At 37.5% G+C, this 18,552-nt stretch overlaps 2 protein-coding genes across 11 annotated transcripts in view; one reads left to right on the top strand and one right to left on the bottom strand.

The window, feature by feature from the left end:
* PREPL (prolyl endopeptidase like) overlaps positions 1-18,552 on the top strand; it is a 70,292-nt gene that overhangs the window by 41,404 nt on the left and 10,336 nt on the right. For 5 of the 9 annotated variants that reach the window (XM_025465443.3, XM_025465432.3, XM_025465450.3 and 2 more), the window contains 7 exons: positions 3,261-3,458; positions 7,513-7,688; positions 9,018-9,234; positions 12,895-13,044; positions 13,734-13,857; positions 14,684-14,757; positions 15,127-17,761. In XM_025465443.3, the coding sequence (XP_025321228.1) occupies positions 3,261-3,458; positions 7,513-7,688; positions 9,018-9,234; positions 12,895-13,044; positions 13,734-13,857; positions 14,684-14,757; positions 15,127-15,216 (1,029 nt within the window). In that variant the 3' untranslated portion in view covers positions 15,217-17,761. Of the gene's footprint in view, positions 1-3,260; positions 3,459-7,512; positions 7,689-9,017; positions 9,235-12,894; positions 13,045-13,733; positions 13,858-14,683; positions 14,758-15,126; positions 17,762-18,552 lie in introns of those variants that run through there. The other 4 variants (XR_007413603.1, XR_007413601.1, XR_007413602.1 and 1 more) reach the window with 2 other exon arrangements.
* Positions 14,113-18,552, bottom strand: part of SLC3A1 (solute carrier family 3 member 1) — a 46,381-nt gene continuing 41,941 nt past the window's right edge. The window contains exon 10 of one of the 2 annotated variants that reach the window (XM_049115493.1): positions 14,113-14,592. In XM_049115493.1, the coding sequence (XP_048971450.1) occupies positions 14,383-14,592 (210 nt within the window). In that variant the 3' untranslated portion in view covers positions 14,113-14,382. Of the gene's footprint in view, positions 14,593-15,741; positions 16,342-18,552 lie in introns of those variants that run through there. The other variant, XM_025465472.3, reaches the window with a different exon arrangement.

The raw sequence follows: 18,552 nt of genomic DNA, 5'->3' as shown, positions 1-18,552 counted from the left end.
GGCAGAGACACAGGCAGAGGGAGAAGCAGCTCCATGCAGGGAGTCTGACGTGGGACTCGATCCGGAGTCTCCAGGACCATGCCCTGGACTGAAGGTGGCGCTAAACCACTGAGCCACCTGGGCTGCCCTTTTGTGGATTTCATTGGAGGGTTATCTATGCCTCCTGGATCTGGATATCGGTTTCCTTCCCCAGATTAGGGAAGTTTTCAGCTATTATTTCTTGAAATAAATTCTCTGCCCTTTTTTCTCTTTTTTTCTGGAACTCCTTTAATTTTTTTTGGAACTCCTATAATATTAATATTAATTCTGTTTTGATGGCATCACTAAGTTCCCTAAGTCTGTTCTTGTTTTGCATAATTCTTTTTTCTCTCTTTTGCTCATCTTGATTACAGTTACTCTGTATTCTAGGTCATTAATTCTTTCCTCTGCTTCTTTCAGCCTGCTGTTCATTCATTTCATCAGGTGTGTTTCTCATTTCGTTTATTGAACCCTTTGTCTCTTCTATGTTATTCCTTATTTCTGTTAATGGTTTCACTTATGTCTTCCACTCTTTTCTCATGTCCAGTGAGTATCCTTATGATCATTGCTTTAAACTCCATCAGGCATGTTACTTATATCTGTTTCGTTTAAGATCTCTGGCTATGACCTTGTCTTTTTATTTGGGAAAAATTCCTGTCTTCTCATTTTGTCTTAAGTCTCTGCACCTTTTTCTGTGTGTTAGGAAAGTCACCTGTGTCTCTTGTTCTTGAGAGTGGTGACTTTATGAAGAAGAGGTCCTGTAGTGCCCTGCAATGTAATTTTCCGTGTTCACCAAAGCTTGGTGCTTCCAGGAGTGTCTCCAATGGAACATCATTGTGTCTTTAATTTATTCTGTATTTCCCAATATGTTAGGCCTTGTTATAATGTTATAATGTTCTGAGTTATCAACACATGGAATCAAGTACTACATTATATACTAGGTTATACCTAAAGAAAATTTTATAGATCCGAGCCTTTCATGAACTGGGTAATACTGATTAATATGCATAGACAGTGTCAATCACAAAGAACAAAATCTTTAAGCCAAACTAAGAGTGGATTATAAAGTATTTCTGTATGTAACATCTCTGCCCAGTAGGCACTTGACTAAAAGGCTTTTTAAAACTCAATCTGAAAACAGAAATGTAAAAATCCTTAATATATTTGTCTCCTCTCCTTGGTCATCATATCATCAGTTTTTCCTGATTTTTTTTTTCACAAAAATAAGTTATGTTTTAATTGGTTATAATATTTAATTTAAGCAAATTGTGAAAAGTTTCTTGCTTTGTATTAATGTCAGTTTACAGGAGGTGTTTACATGCTTGGGCCAATTTTCTTTCAGCATGTATGTCTTAATCTTTCAGTGAAATAAATGATTTGCTGGTAGAATGCTAAAACTGAAACTGTTTCTGTCAAGTATCTAAGAAATATCTGCATATCAAAGCCAACCTAAAATTATTCTGGTGCTGTCCATTAATATACCCAGATGTTACTACAGGATTATCTCAGTAGGAAATGTGGCTTAAGGTGTCTTTGAGATGGTTAATGCTTATTTCCACATGAGCTAGATAAATTTTAAGAAGTCCATAGCCGGGATCCCTGGGTGGCGCAGCGGTGTGGTGCCTGCCTTTGGCCCGGGGCGCGATCCTGGAGACCCGGGATTGAGTCCCACATCAGGCTCCCGGTGCATGGAGCCTGCTTCTCCCTCTGTCTGTGTCTCTGCCTCTCTCTCTCTCTCTCTCTCTCTCTGTGACTATCATAAATAAATAAAAATTAAAAAAAAAAAAAGAAGTCCATAGCCTTGGAACGGTTTTGTTATGGTAAAACTTTAACCTTGGTCCCACTACTTTAAAAAATAACACCCAAGAGAGTTTTTTATTTATTGGAACCACCTGGTCTGAAAGTATGACTGCTTACAGCATGGGGCACGTGGAACTTTTTTTTTATTATTAATTTCACCAAAGAACAAAAAAAAAAACAAACGTTTGCCTCTGTGGACTGAGGCACCATGTGCCCTCTTTCTGAAACCTGGTTACAAGGCCAGTAGCAGTGGTACTTTTTCCCGCTAAGGTCTCTGTTTACTCCATTTATGCTGCCAAACTTCGCAACTTTCACATGTCACACTCTTCTTTCCAGTTTTGTGGCTTTGCACTTAAGTAAACATTATCCTTGAACATAATCCTCAATCTGAGGACAGTCAATAAGGAAGTCTCTTTAAGAGACATTATGAATATACAACCTTATTGTGTTTTAGGAAGATAGATTCTTTGAATTAATTGCAAGACGTTTTCTGTGAACATAAGCTCTTTGGGTTTAGTTTCTACAGGTTAGATGGTGTACTCTTTATCCACATGGCCCCCCCCAACCCTTTCTGAATAGTGCCCACCAGTGACATTGCTGTGCCAAGACCTCTGATTTTCTAAGGAATTTGTTCTTTCTACAATTACTCAGGAAAAGAAAGGCAATTTTCTTTTAATGTTCTGACTCTTGGTACCATTTCTTATACTCTGTCATCTGCTTACCAGAGTTCTTTGAAAGGTGTAAGAGGGATGTTAGTGGCAGGCTTGAAACTGGACCCTGCTGCTCTGAGAGAATGAATTTTGATTCCTTTCCCTTTTTTTTCTTAAAGTTAAGAATCATAATCATAATAGCTGTGAGTCTCTCAGAGTGGAGATGCCAGGAAAGGTTTTGTTCTGCACAATGGTTAGCCTAGGAGCTAAAGTTAGAAACAAATTGTAAATGCTTTAGGGCTGCTGAGCCAGTTTGTAGCCCTGGAATAATAACTGTCATCCCTATGGCTGTCTAGGCAGCAGGGGAAGGGCTGATGGGTAAATTATTAAAAACACATGAGAGAGATTTCATGTTCTATGAGAACAGAGACCTATAGATGTTGTTGGGTTCTGGAATTAGTACTTGATTTGCTCTTTTTCTTAACCATTTTACTATCCACTGCTCAAGTTTATACCCAAAATAAACAACTTTATTAATAGAGATTTCATGTAAATCCAGATTCATAATGAACCATTTTTCTATAATTTTTCCTTAGTTTATTAGTCTTTACGTAGAGTTGTTCATTTGTTACTCAAAATATATTTGTGCTGAAATAATACTTAAAGGAGGTATTATGTATAACAGATAAAAATTAACTTGATATCCTCATCGTATTTTTTGTAGCAGACTCAGAAATTTAATTAATGATACTTAGTCTAGATAAAGAGTAAAAATAACTTTTCTTTCTTTAGCTCCCTCCTTGGGCCTGTGGATTCATAATGGATACAAATTCAGACCCAAAGAACTGTCCCTTTCAGCTTTGCTCTCCAATACGTCCCCCAAAATATTACACATACAAGTTTGCAGAAGGCAAACTGTTTGAAGAAACTGGACATGAAGACCCAATCACAAAGACTAGTCGTGTTTTACGTCTAGAAGCCAAAAGCAAGGTAAGAAGACTTTGTAATCTCACCTCTGAGCCCTCATCTATTACAGGCATGCTGTCAGGTGCTGTGCAGTTGTTGCTGGTACTGTAGTAGCATGGTTTTGTAAAGTAGATCTCACACACTCCAGCAAGGCCCAAATGATTTTTAGGGGATACATAGATTTTTTTTGTAACTTTAATATTCATATGTTTATTTTAACATGGATTAGAAAATGTATAACCAGCACATCAAGCTCTTGAGTTCACGTGTTGTTTCTATTTGAATTTTTAAAGTTGACTTAAAGAAGTAGTCAAAGTCGGTTTCTAGTTATGGCAAAAATTGTGAAGGTGGTGAGCAGTTGACCTAGAGTGAGCTAGATTTATAAAAGTCCTGCCTTTAAAAAAAATAAAAAATAATAAAAGATAAAAAATAAATCAAAGTCCTGCTTTAATTAATTAATTAATTTTTTTAAAAAAGTCCTGCCTTTGTGGAGCTTAAATCTAGTGGGGAAGGTGACCAATGAAGGAGTAATCGGCTAATGTACTGATTGCTGCAAAGGAAACTACACTGAGTACAATGGAAACAGGACACAAGGATCTTTCTCAGGCCGGAAAGATCAGTGAAGGCTTTTCTGAGGAAGTGAGGTCTCAAGTAGGATTAAGAATTAAGCTAGAACGGGGGCAGGAGGAATCCATTTTGTGTAAAGGCCCTGAATTGAGGGAGAAGTGGTATATTCAAGAAGTATAAAGGAGGGCAGCCTGGGTGGCTCAGCGGTTTAGCGCCCACCTTCAGCCCAAGGTGTGATCCTGGAGACTCGGGATCGAGTCCCTCATCGGGCTCCCTGCACGGAGCCTGCTTCTCCCTCTGCCTGTGTTTCTGCCTCTCTTTCTCTCTCTGTGTCTCTCATGAGTAAATAAATAAAATCTTTAAAAAAAAAAAAAAAGAAGAAGAAGTATAAAGGAGGGGGCACCTCTCTGGCTCAGTCAGAAGAGCATGCAATTTTCGATATTGGGGTCATGAGTTTGAGCCCCACATTGGGTGTAGAGCTTACTTAAATGTTGTAAAATGTTTTAAAAGGTATAAAAAAGGACAATACAGCCAAAGGTTAGAGTAAAAAGAGGCAAGACCGAGGGGGGGAGTGTAAAGTAGAAAAGAGGGGCGCCTAGGTGGCTCAGTGGGTTAAATGTCTGCCTTCAGCTCAGGTCATGATCCCAGGGTCACTGGATTAAGACCCATGTTGGGCTCCCTGCTCAGTGGGGATCTGCTTCTCCCTCTCTGTCTGCCCTTGACTTATGCTTGCTCTCTCTCTCTCTCAAATAATGAATAAAATATTTTTTTAAAAAAAGAAAGTTTGTGCAAATGAGGAATAAATTAATCAGCTGTGGCCTTGGATTTAAAGAATTTTCAGACCTTAGCATATTAAAACATCAGATAATTGCACGTGCTGGCAGTGAATTATGATGACACAGCCTTTTGTCTTTGTGAATTTTTTCTTTAAACTATTAGTTTCTTTAAACTATTAGTTTTATTTAAATATATATTTTTCAGTAATAGAAAAGCAATACACACTTTTTTTTTCTTTTATTAAATTCAGTTAATTAACATATAATGTATTATTAGTTTCAGAGGTAGAGGTCCCTGATTCATCAGTCTTATATAACACCCAGTGCTCATTATATCACATGCCCTCCTAAATGCCCATCACCCAGTTACCCCACCCCCCACCCACCTTCCCTCCATTGACCCTCTGTTTGTTTCTCAGCATTAAGAATATCTCATAATTGGGACACCTGGGTGGCTCAGCGGTTGAGCGTCTGTCTGTGGCTCAGGGTGTGATCCTGCGGTCCCAGGATTGAGTCCCGTGTTGGGCTCCCTGTATGGAGCCTGCTTCTCCCTCTGCCTCTCTCTGTCTCATGAATAAGTAAATAAAATCTTTAAAAAAAAAAAAAGTCTTTCATAATTTATATCCCTCTCTTATTTTATCTTGTTTTTTCTTCTTTTCCCCTATGGCAGTAGTACACTTAGAAGAAATGCAAAAATGCCAAGTATATAAAGTTTAGACGACTGCTTTTTGGTCCCATTTGCTGTACCTCTTAGATGTAATTACTGTTTACCATTTAGTGTGTCACCATAGATTTTTGTGTTTTGTTTTTTGTCAATAGAATAGGCTTTGTTCTGCTTTAGAAATGTGGGATTATACCAGTCTATTAAAATGTTGTTGTAGTTATTATACCCCAAACGGAAAGAACAGTGAAGCCAAGTTCTTGGGGAGCCAAGGGATTCTTTATATGAATTAGAGAAGGGAGACAAGTGCTCAGTGGAATCTACTATAACTGCTTGCTTGCTTTCTTTCTTTCTTTCTTTCTTTCTTTCTTTCTTTCTTTCTTTCTTTCAAAGGTTTATTTATTAGCGCGCTAAATGTGCGTGGGTACAGGGGAAGGGCAGAGGGAGAGAGAATCTCAAGCATACTCCTGCTGAGCAGGGAGCCCACTTTGGGGCTCAATCTTAGGACCCTGAGGTTACGACCTGAGCCAAAATCAAGAGTCAGACACTTAACTGACTAAGCCACCAAGGTGCCCCACTGCTACAACTTTCCACATGCATTTTTGCACTGCTGATTAACTCAGATCCAGCTCATCACAGGACTTGCCACCAACCTCACCTCTTCCTTTTCATAAGTTTTCTTTTAAAGATTTTATTTATTCATGAGAGGCACAGAGAGAGAGAGGCAGAGACATAGGCAAAGGGAGAAGCAGCCTACCCACGGGAAGCCCGATGTGGGACTCAATCCCAAGACCCCGGGATCACGCCCTGAGCCCAAGGTAAGGTAGACAGTCAACCGCTGAGCCACCCAGGCATCCCTTTTCTTAAGTTTTCAACCAACTAGTTTTTCTCTGATTGTTGGGGAGGAGGCAGGGAGATGAAAAGACAAAGATAATTGTAGAAATTAATCTACATCGTTTTGTAAGAATAAATCTGAGAAGTGAAACTCCAGTTACACTGTCGTAGCAAGTTGAGCATCATAAGGATGGATGAAAGATTGCCTCCTTATCTGATAATTACTCTAGTGCCTCAAAGTTAAGTTTTCACAGTAAGCATAAAAATAGGGAGAGTGGCTTGGTTATTGTTTTCCTTTTATTATTTCCTCTTATTTTATGTAGACTAGCACTATTTCACTAGTTTCTGTAAGCAGGGTGAGAACCAATTTCTCTGCCCTTTTTCTACAAAGGGAATATCAGAAATACTTCAGATTATGTTAATTTTGTCCAGGGAATGCCTAGTTTCAATCGGTTTGCAATTAATGAACGTGAACTCAACTGGGGAATAGTTAACCTGTCCTAAAGTAATTAAGATTCCTTACTTAAGCCACTTTTAAACATTTTAAAAAATAAAGGTAGACCTTTGAAGAGTATAAGGATGTATGTCAGTTGGGGTAAGAAATTCTGATGCTAATGGTTGAGGACTCTGCTTACAGAGGTCAGAAAACTTGGCTGTTAAAACTTCTTCAGTCAGCATGTTTATAAATACTCAAAGATGAGAAATGTCACTATCTGGCTCTAGGTATAGGAAAAATGCTGTGCTGGTATATCTAACCTTGATAGGTATATTTTGACTTTGACTTGACGGAAGAAAATTACAGTAATGGTAGTAGTGAAGAACCCCTTAAAATCACTTTACTGTCATGAAAAGCTACATTTAATAAACTCTTTTCAAGCCAGAGTCTTATTGTTCTTTTCTGAATAATATTATAGGTCAGTAGTACAGCTGAAAATGGGGATGAACCATGATGTATTTTTAAAGACCATAACTCTTGTCTTTATTATGGTTGTTTATTTTTATTTATTTTTGTTGTGGTTGTTATTTTTAAGTAATTTCTATACCCAAAGTCCTACACCCATAGGACTCAACTCACAACCCCAAGATCAGGAGTCACATGTTCCACCAACTGAGCCAACCAGGCACCCCTCTGTTACCTTAATTAAATGAAGTTTGTGCTCAACATCAATAAGGCATAAAGTTAGGGATAAACTGTTTTAAAAGACTCTTACTTACATGCATAGTAACTCTTAATTTTCAGGATGGAAAATCAGTGCCAATGACCATTTTCCACAAGACAGATTCTGAGGACTTGCAGAAGAAACCTCTCCTGGTACATGTGTATGGAGCTTATGGAATGGATTTAAAAATGAATTTCAGACCTGAAAGACGGGTATTGGTGGACGATGGGTGGATATTAGCATATTGCCATGTTCGGTGAGTCAGCAACATTTTACCTGGCGTATGAGTGCCAGAGCATTGTGACAGATGTCCAGCATAAAGTCTATCAGGGAGCAAAGTTTATTTTCTCATTTGTGTTATTAAATTTATGTATTCCTAAGCATGTGCTAGTGGAAGTGAATTTAACAGACTAGTTGATATCTAAAAAGCAAAAGGGTAGATTTTTAAGATCTTGTACCAGATTTGTAGAGTTGACATACCAGTCTGTGTATTATCTTAGTAATGTTATTATTTCCTTTTTTTTTCTAGAGTTTAGTTTTTTCTAAAATAGTCTCTCAAACTAGATCCTTTTTTCCACTCTAACTTCATTTTATTTTCACTATTTTCAAGACACAAATACTATTTTATGTTTCTGCTTAAAATCCTTCTCTACCTTTCCACCTTTGAAATAAAATCCAAACTCTTCAGTGTAGTATTTTAACATCCTTATAACCTGGTTTATCTCTGTAGTAATAGCTGTGAATACTGCCCAAATGCGTCCTGCACTGTAGCCTTATTACATCCTTTCACCTGATAAACTCTTTCCCTTTTGTGCCTTTGCACCTGCCATGTCTTGATGTTTCCCCCTTCTTTGCACTCTGGGAACTCATATTCTTCCTCTAAGACGTGGCTTACATTTCATCTCCTCCTCAAGCATTTGTTTTAGGAAGTATATACCTCTCACCTAACAGGTGGATGTTCTTCCTGCTGCTTCTTTGATAACTTTAAATACCCTGTGTAAAAGCAGCAACCACATTGCTTGGCAGCTCTTTTCTTTACCCCCAAACTTATAATCTTCAGGGCAGATTTTTGCTTTTGTATATTTATAAGGCCGGCATTTAGCACAATGCCTGGTATACAGTAGGAGGTACCCAAAACGTATTTGTTTAGGGGTGTGTGACTGGCTCAGTTGGAGCAGCATAAGTTCAAGCCCTACATTGTGCTTGAGGCCATAAATTCAAGCCCTACATTGCATGTAGAACCTACTTTAAATGAATGAATAAAAAAATGACAGTGACTTATTTTTAAGACATTTATGAAATCCATTTTTGACTGTCTATATCAGAGATTGGCAAACCTTTTCTCTAAAAAAACTGAATAGTAAATATTTCAGGCTTTATAGGCCACATATGGTCTCTATTGTATATTCTTGGTGGTGGTTGTTGTTTTCTCCCAACCTTTAAAGGTCATTCTTAGCTCTAAGGCCATTTAAGGGGGGGAAAAACAGACCTCTGAGTAAATATTTGCCCACCAGCTACAGTTTGCTGACCCTGACTTATTAATATGTTTGCCCCACTAAAAAAATTTTTTGCCCTTTAATTTCAGAGGTGGTGGTGAGTTAGGCCTCCAGTGGCACGCTGATGGCCGTCTAACTAAAAAACTCAATGGCCTTGCTGACTTAGAGGCTTGCATTAAGACGCTTCATGGCCAAGGCTTTTCTCAGCCAAGTCTAACAACCCTGACTGCTTTCAGTGCTGGAGGGGTGCTTGTGGGAGCATTGTGTAATTCTAATCCAGAGCTGCTGAGAGCTGTGACTTTGGAGGTGAGTATACTCTGTTCTCTACTATGTACAGAGTGGGAAGGCATGAAGCCATAAGCTACTCTGAAAAATATTTCTGTTCCAGTTTTACCATAACACAGGAGTGTAGCAAAGCCTTTAAATTTTAAACACAGAATTGGAGCTCTATTCTAAACTTCTTTTACTCTAATTACTTCTCCTTTATTTATCCTTTCTTCCATTGAAAGATATTAATGGCTGTTCTCATTAGTTATTTCTTATTTCTAAAAACATTTAGAATTGCTAGAAAAGAGAGCATATGTGATTCACTAGTTCCAGGGAATCAGGCAGAGGACACTGCAACTCCGGAGTCCACGAAATCCTTTGACTATATTATATTGCCCATGAGCATTTCAGTACTAGATGTAGAGGCTCTCTATTTTTAGATACTCCATTCATAAAGGTCTTTAAGTGGGTGGTTTTTCTATATTGTAATTTAAATATTTTGTTTTGACCTTAAAAGTCTCCACGGTTGACCCTTGAACAACATGGGGGTTAGAGACACCAACCACCTCCCCTGCCGCCCCCAGTCCAAAATCCATGTATAACTTTGGACTCTGCAAAAACTTAACAGCCTGCCATTGACCAGAAACCTTACCAATAATATAAACAGTTGATTAACACATATTTTATATGGTCTATAAATTATATACTGTGTTCTTAAAATAAGCTAGAGAAAAGATGTTAAGATGATCATAAGAAAAATACATTTGGGGCAGCCTTGTTGGCGCAGTGGTTTAGCGCCACCTGCAGCCCAGGGTGTGATCCTGGAGACCCGGGATCAAGTCCCATGTTGGGCTCCCTGCATAGAGCCTGCATCTCCCTTTGCCTGTGTCTCTGCCTCTCTCTCTCTCTGTGTCTCTCATGAATAAATAAATAAAATCTTAAAAAAGAAAAAAAGAAAAATACATTTGTTTATATAGTACCATATGTATACTTAAAAAAAAAAATCCAGGTGTGGGACGCCTGGTTGGCCCGTGGTTGAGCATCTGCTTTTGGCTCAGGTCCTGATTCTGGGATCCTGGGATCACATCCCACATCAGGCTCCCTGCAGGGAGCCTGCTTCTCCCTCTGTCTGTGTCTGCCTGTCTCTCTGTGTCTTTCATGAATAAATAAAATAAAATCTTTAAAAAAAAAAAAAAGTGTAAGGGGTCTTCCATAGTTTAAACCTATGTCTTTCAAGGGTCAACTGTATAATCTTTTCCTGGTGTCCGAAATTTAGAAGTATTATAGCCACTTGTTTCACTTTCATCATTTTGCTCCTGGTCAGACTCTAGAAAAGAAGAGCTGGGATGGAGAGAGTAAATTATTTTAGGTTTCTTTTATGGGGTATACACTCTAGGCTTCTCTTATTAAGTGTTAAATAATCCTGATCTACAAATCTACTTTTTTAGGTAGAAATAAATGCTAAGTACAGAGGGAAGAAAACCTATATACAAAGATAGTAAGTTTCTTACAATATAAAAAAAAAAATACAGCTGATCTTTGATTTTAGAAATTAGAAAGGAAATCATCAGAAATGTGTGTATAAGAGTATTTACCCCATGTTGCTTGTAATAGTGAAGTAGAATCAACCTAAATATCCAACAATAGAGGATCCATAGTTTTAATTAGAAGCACCGAATACTAGCTCTGATTAATTTAAGCAGAAAAGAGATTTATTAAAAGGTATTGGGAAAGGGCAGGCATAGAACTAATCTTATAGAGGCTACACGGCCAGAAACATATCCATATATACCATAAAACTGGCCCAGTGAAGCTATCACTGCCGCTATTGCTGGGCACAAGTCACCGTATACTCCCAGTGCTGCATCTGAAAACTCAACATAAATGTGTCACTTTTGCCAGAAGAAATTCTCGTGGTCCCTACTTTAAGCCACAAACTTCCCAAAGTCTGGAGCACATTATTATGTCTGATTTGATAAACCCAAGTCATGTAGCTACTCCATGCTGTGGGGAAAACGGAGAAGGGAACTACCTGGCATTTAACAGCTCCATACTGAGAGGCAGGCTCTGCCTCATAAGGTTAGGAATAGTTTAAATGCAAAAAAGTGGAGTCCAGATGCTAAGCAGCCAGAAGGAATTACTTTTGCCCACTAGGTTAATGTTAATACAAGAGAAAGCTGAAAAGCATGTTAACAGAAGACTACAAGTGAAAAAAAAGCAGCTGCCATTTTATTAAATGTTTTAACACTGGTTATAAGCCAGTGAATGTTTTTTCCTCCTTTGAGGTTGTATATTTTCTAGATTTTCTTCAATTAACATTTATTGCCTTTTTTTTTTTTTTTATGTAAAATGTCCCGACTGGTAAGGAATTATTCATGTTGGGTTTTTTAAATTTTTGTGAGAAAATAAATTTAACATCTTAACCATTTTCAAGTATACAGTTCATGTGTGTTAAGTATGTTCACATTGTTGTGCAACCAATCTCCAGAACTCTTCATCTTGCAAAATCAAAACTCTGCACTTATTAAATAGCAACTCCCCAATTCTCCCTTCCCCTTAGAACCACCACTCTGCTCTGTCTCTATAAATTAGAGTCTACCTCCTACAAATGTAATCATACATATTTATCTTTTTGTAACTGGTTTATTTCACTTAGATAAGGTTCAGGGTCTATCTATTATCATAGTATATGTCAGAATTTCCTTCCTTTTTAAGGCTGAATAATATTTGTGTCATTGTGTATATTTTGCTTATCCATTCATCCACCAGTGGACAGACACTTGAGTTGCTAACATCTTTTGGCTGTTGTTTATAATGCTGCTACAGATATGGTTATATTCTGCAAGAACCTGCTTTTAATCTTTGGGATATATACCTAGAAATAGAATTGCTGGATTATATGGTAATTCTGAGTTTAGTTTTTTGAGAAACTAGCATACCATCTGCACCATTTTACATTCCTACCAACAGTGCATAAGGGTTCCAATTTCTCCACATCCTTGTTAACACTGTTATTTGTTTGTTTGTTTGTTTTTTTTAAGTTTTTTAATAGTACCCATTCTAATGAATGTAAAGTAGTAGCATTTCTTACTTTTATATAAAATATGTGTGGGGGATCCCTGGGTTGCGCAGCGGTTTGGCACCTGCCTTTGGCTCAGGGCGCGATCCTGGAGACCCGGGATTGAATCCCACGTCGGGCTCCCGGTGCATGGAGCCTGCTTCTCCCTCTGCCTGTGTCTCTGCCTCTCTCTCTGTCTCTCTCTGTCTCTCTCTGTGTGACTGTCATAAATAAATAAAAATTTAAAAAAAAACTTCAGTGTAAATGCCCCCTTTAAAAAAAAAAATATGTGTATAAATAAAGGCATCAAACTAAAAAATTGTGAAATTAGAAAACAGTTTTTGTTTTGTTATACATATGTGTGTGTGTGTGTGTGTATACACATATATAAACATGACGTATAACATCATCATTTTCAGAGTCTGAAAACCATAAAGGCCAGTTATAAAATCACAGGACCTAGTTAAGGACTGAGTAGTTAGTCCACCTCCTGGGAATCCACATGGCTTCTTGACTTTTGTTCTCTCATGTCCATATGTATATTCATAAAATAAAATGTCTTTCTGAAACTCATTTTGACAACTTATTAGTCAAAATTTAAATTTCTTTGGCTTTTTTTTTTTTTTTTTTTTTTTTTTAAGGCACCTTTCCTGGATGTTCTCAACACCATGATGGACACTACACTTCCTCTGACATTAGAAGAATTAGAAGAATGGGGAAATCCTTCATCTGATGAAAAACACAAGAACTACATAAAACGTTACTGTCCCTATCAAAATATCAAGCCACAGGTAGTGCAAGTTGTGATACACTATCCTAAAGTGATAGAAAAGATCATCAAAGGGATACTTACCATGCTGAGGCAGGAATTTTTACTGGGGTTTTAAGTTATTTCTGCTCAAAATACCCAAACACCTCTCAGCAACATCTCTGTTAATACTCAATTTAATAGTTCAATAGAATAGATTAGATATGATCATGGTCTTGCTAGCCAAGGAAAGGCTATTCCAGGTAGCAAGTGGTCTAGTACTATAATGCTGTATATCTCTCAAAAGCAAATGAGAGGGACGCCTGGGTGGCTCAGAGGTTGAGTGTCTGCCTTCGGCTTAGGGCATGATCCTGGAGTCCCGGGATCAAGCCCCACATCAGGCTCCCTATGGGGAGCCTGCTTCTCCCTCTGCCTGTGTCTCTGCCTCTCTCTCTCTCTCTCTCTCTCTCTCTCTCTCTCTCATGAATAAATAAAATCTTTAAAATATATAGATAGATAGATAGATAGATAGACAGATAGATAGATAGATAGATGTATGTATGTATGTATGTATATAAAATCCAATACATAAATAACTCTTCAAAAAAACAAATGAGAAGAAAATATATCTGGCACCTAGATAAAAAAATTGGAGGTAGTTCTTTTTCATAATCTATAGGGTAGAAAAGGACCATAAGGAATAATGTAAACTTTGCATCTATTTTCTTTCAGCATTATCCTTCTATTCATATCACGGCTTATGAAAACGATGAGCGTGTACCTCTGAAAGGAATTGTAAACTATACTGAGAAACTCAAGGAAGCCATTACAGAGCATGCTAAGGACACTGGTGAAGGTAGGAGACTACCTGTATGCAGGGAATGTAGCTAAATGGACTATTCCCTTCCACATACTGCTCGGTAATACACTTTACACTGTAGACTAAGTCATCTGCCTGTGATTTTGGACAAAAATTGGTTTTCCTATGTTGACTACTCAGTTGAGTCATATTAAATGACTATACTTGTCTCTTTTTGAAAAGAAATATTAAAATAAGGTAGGCAAGGCACAAAGAAAAATAAGTTTAAACATCAAATACAACTTAGAGATGTACTGTCATAAAACATTCATTTAATAATATTAATTGAGCCATTATTCTTGGAAACCTCTAAAAAAGAGATTCTGAAGCTTTTGCTCTGGAGCTTCAGTGCCCAAGCTAGCTGCTGTAATTTTCTCTAGATCTTTCCATTTCACTGGACAAGAACTATTACCTTTCTTCCTTAACAAGACCTTCTGGGCTTAGGGTGGGAGGGACCCATATACAAGTTTTCAGTCACCTTGTTTTCACTCCATGCTTCACACTCACCTACTACAATAGAAGCTATTTCCAGGTCGCAAAGACTCTGATTCCATAGGGCCAGTTGGCTTCCTCTTGTGACACAACCTTCTCCATGTGGCTCTCCAAATGTCTTCCATCTAGTGTCTTCAGCCACTGGTTCTCCTCCTCCTGCTTTCTCTGTTTCAGAAGTCTGCCTTCTACTGCTTGCCCCCTCCCATCTCTTTCTTGGTGGTGATAGTTTATGCCTTTTTCCTTCATTTATTATTTTAATAGCACATGTGGGAGGAAAGAGGGTGAAAAATGAGTCTCAAAAAACCTAATTGTTTCATGTTAATTCTTTCAGGTTATCAGGCCCCCAATGTTGTTTTAGATATTCAGCCTGGAGGCAATCATGTAATTGAGGATTCCCACAAAAAGGTATGTTATCAAGCCTCTCTCAGTTTCCAGATGCACAAGTAGAAATGTGTTGCAGTTAACATTTCAGTGATTGCATCAGGGTTTATGATAGCTGCTTCATTAACTGTCGGGGGAGGGGGGGGCGGAGAGGAAGAACAGTGAAGTCAGTCGAGAAAAAGGGTTCCCTCTTAACACTTGTAAATGAGATCTATTAAAGAAAGTAATGGAATCTTAATTTTTGGGAGCACCTTCTGCCTCTGTCCCAAATAATAAAAGTACCTTTGCCATAAGTTGCTGACTTAAGGCTTAGGTGAAGATGGATAGATCAAGAGCTTTAGCACTGGAGTTTTACAACAGAGGCCTTCTAATTTTTTAATGTGTTTCTTTTAGATTACAGCCCAAATTAAATTCTTGTACGAGGAACTTGGACTTGACAGCACCAGTATATTCGAGAATCTTAAGAAATACCTAAAATTCTGAAATGCTGCATTCCATGAGAATTGGAAACACTGAAATATTTCATAGTCTTATTTCCAATTGGGTAAGCAAAAGTGAGATTTTTTTTTTAAGTTAGTAATTTTCTAAAATTTGCTTCTCCATCCAAACTTTGTCTAATGTACATCTCACTTGCTTATGTCATTCTCTTCACTGGTGCATATGCCCCTCAGCCTGGGAAAGTAGTTTTCAAACCATGCTCCTCAGAAGGACATGGAGTTGGGGGTGAAGGAAGGATTGGTGACAGCACAACTCTCCCCACACCCCCATCAGAACAGCTTTGTTTTTTGTCTGTTCTAACATTTTCTTTGAAAAGTTTACAAATCAAGGTCCTGCCTCTTTGCTAGTGAATGTTTTTAAGACACTTCAGCAGTAAGTCATCCTCCAATTTTCTATGCCTGTATTTTACGAAAAAGATAACATTCTTCACATTAGAATTCAGCAGATCTTTCTAATATCTGGAGTCCTGAGGTTCCGATCATCTCTTGTATTAATACTATCTCAACAAAGTTACAAGTTCTGCAAGTGATAATTTTATTATTTTTAAAAAACATTTGGGAACCTTTGCATTCAAGCTGTTTTTACCCAGCAGCATGCTATACATGAAGTTACTGCAAATGCTTGTAATAAAACAGAATGCCAGTGTCTTCATCTCTTTCATAGAGGTGCCTAACACAAGCTGTGCAGTATGTTTAATACACTGGAATAGCATGCCCGATTGGAAACAAAACATCTGTCTTTGAAAGCTGTTTGGTGATGAAGGAGATCGTTCGTGTTGTATTCAAGGATGAGGCCTTCTCCTTTATCCAGTAAAATGGCATTCGTATCAACTGTATTGCGATCGTCAGCAGAATTAGTACTTAACCTTATTCTCATTCTTGCGGGAATGTTGGAAATCATTTCCTGGAGATTTACCAGTGATAATTCTCCAAAATTCAGAACCACAAGAAAGACTCTATCGATGCCATCCAGCTCTCTTGCATATACAACAGAGTGGCTGTCATTCCTCAAATAGCAAAACCAGCCCCTGCTGAGGAGCAGGTCATTGGCATGAAGCAAACTTAATTCTTGATATAACTTCAATGCTGATCTGGACTGAGTCTTTTGGACCTATTTAAAAAAAAAAAAATCAACATAAAGGTTTGATTCTAAGAGTTGTTTGGGGTTTTTTTAATATATTTTTGGTATCAAATAGAAACTTCCTTCCCCAAAAAATTTGCCTCAGTTTGTGCTTCTTAAAATGACTACCAAGTTATATGTATTGATAGGTAGATAAGAATAGTTTAACTATTGAGAGGTATTGCAAATTCAGGGAGTCATCGTATGCACAGTGCTCTGCTACATCTTGGCCAGAGATGATGAGGGACCAAATTTGACTCCACTTAGGAATCCCTAACCAAATGTCCATGTCTAAGTTATCTGGTGTTTAACTTGCCTAAATACAGTCCCTTTATGCTACATTGTAACTGATAGAAAAGCAGCCACTGTGGCTGTGGACTCTGAGGGCCTCTCTGTTCTGTTTTGTAGAATAATATGTGGGTTGTTTTAACTTCAGCAGATATGTATTCTTACAATAGCTAATGGTGAACAGGAGGTTGCAAAAAGGGATAAAAAGCAAAATGCTTTCCCTAAAGGGAAAGTTAAAAATTGTACTACTTTAATGTGTGTCCATTAAGGAAGATCAGGCTTTATTTCACAGCTATATAAAAAATATACAATTTAATGTTGTGTTTTCCTTTAACATTTCAGGCATCTTCTCCTGTTATTATGTTAAAATGTCATTTTAATAATGACAAGATAATATTCTATTGGATGGATATACCATACTTAATCATCTCTCTCATTTCAACATTCAACTTTCTAATATTTTCTGTGCATCCCTCATATTTGAGTTATTTAGTACAGAAAGACAATTGCTATGTCAAAGAGTATGGACACTTGATTCATAATGCCAAATTAGTCTTCATCAGAGCTATTGCCAAATCAGTGGTAATGTTCATTTCCTTGGACTCTTGCCAGCCATGTTGACTGCAGTGGTGGTGTTGGCTGTTGTTGCTGTTACTGTTATTTGGGGGCAAGTGCCTAATGTGTGGTCTTCAGTGAACATCTACTGAATGTCTGAAAAAATGTTTATTCTCTATTAACAGGTACAAAGGTATTTATGGTATATGTATATGGTGTATGTATATGACTTGTCAAATTACTATTAACATTTCCTATAGCCTTAGATAATGCATGGAAAAGTATAGTTCAGTGCCACTCACAAAGAAGTGCCCAGTAAGTGTTAACCATTATTTGTGTCTCCTTCCTAAAAGTATGTTGACCTGTCTCTCTGTAATTGTGGATTTGTCACTTTCTCTTGACATTTCTCATAGTACTTGTTTTATAAATTTTGGAGCTATTGTTAGATGCATAGATTCATGACTTGTAGTGGAATGTTCTTTTATCAATTTTTGAGAATTGCATTTGTCTCATAACGCTTTTCATATTGAATTCTATTTTGTCTGCTATTAAATATTTCCACACCTGCTTTTTGTAACTTTATTCTTCTAGTAGGAAATGCATGCACACAGTATAAAATTTATGAGAACAATAAATAAAATAAGGTTTTTCCTAATACCACCCCTAGCTTTTCACTTCCTCTCTCAGAAATAGACACTATTATGATTATGTGTGATACATGTTGTGCCTGTGCAAACATGTACGTCTACTTTTTCACTATGGCATGATACCATTATAGATGCTATTTCTTTTTTTTTTTTAATATTTTATTTTATTTTATTTTTAATTTATGATAGTCACAGAGAGAGAGAGAGAGGCGAGCAGAGACAAAGGCAGAGGGAGAAGCAGGCTCCATGCACCGGGAGCCCGACGTGGGATTCGATCCCGGGTCTCCAGGATCGCGCCCTGGGCCAAAGGCAGGCGCCAAACCGCTGCGCCACCCAGGGATCCCGCTATTTCTTATTTAGTACATGTTAGAGATAGTTTCATAATATCAGTGCATTCTTTTTTAAAGCTGCATACTAGTCCATTTTATAAATTAACCATAACCAAGTCAACTTTCTATTGATAAAATATTTAAATCATTTTCAAGTCATCTTCTTTTTTAAAAAATGATGTGATAGAGATCCTTGAATATTTATCATTTTCCACATAAGCAGGTATTCACAGAATGAAGTTACTGCGTTCAAAAGGTTAGATGCATTTTTGGTTTGATAGCTATAGCCAGGAGGCAAGCTTTATTTTTAAATTTTTATTTTAGCAGGTCTTATGTCAGATTTTGTCTTGGAAGCTTTATTTTTAAATTTTTATTTTAGCAGG

This window comes from Canis lupus, chromosome 10 (assembly GCF_003254725.2).
Source record: "Canis lupus dingo isolate Sandy chromosome 10, ASM325472v2, whole genome shotgun sequence".
In the NCBI taxonomy this organism is placed as follows: Eukaryota; Metazoa; Chordata; class Mammalia; order Carnivora; family Canidae; genus Canis; species Canis lupus.
Note: the sequence above shows the minus strand (reverse complement) of the source record. Positions and strands in the feature narration are given on the sequence as shown.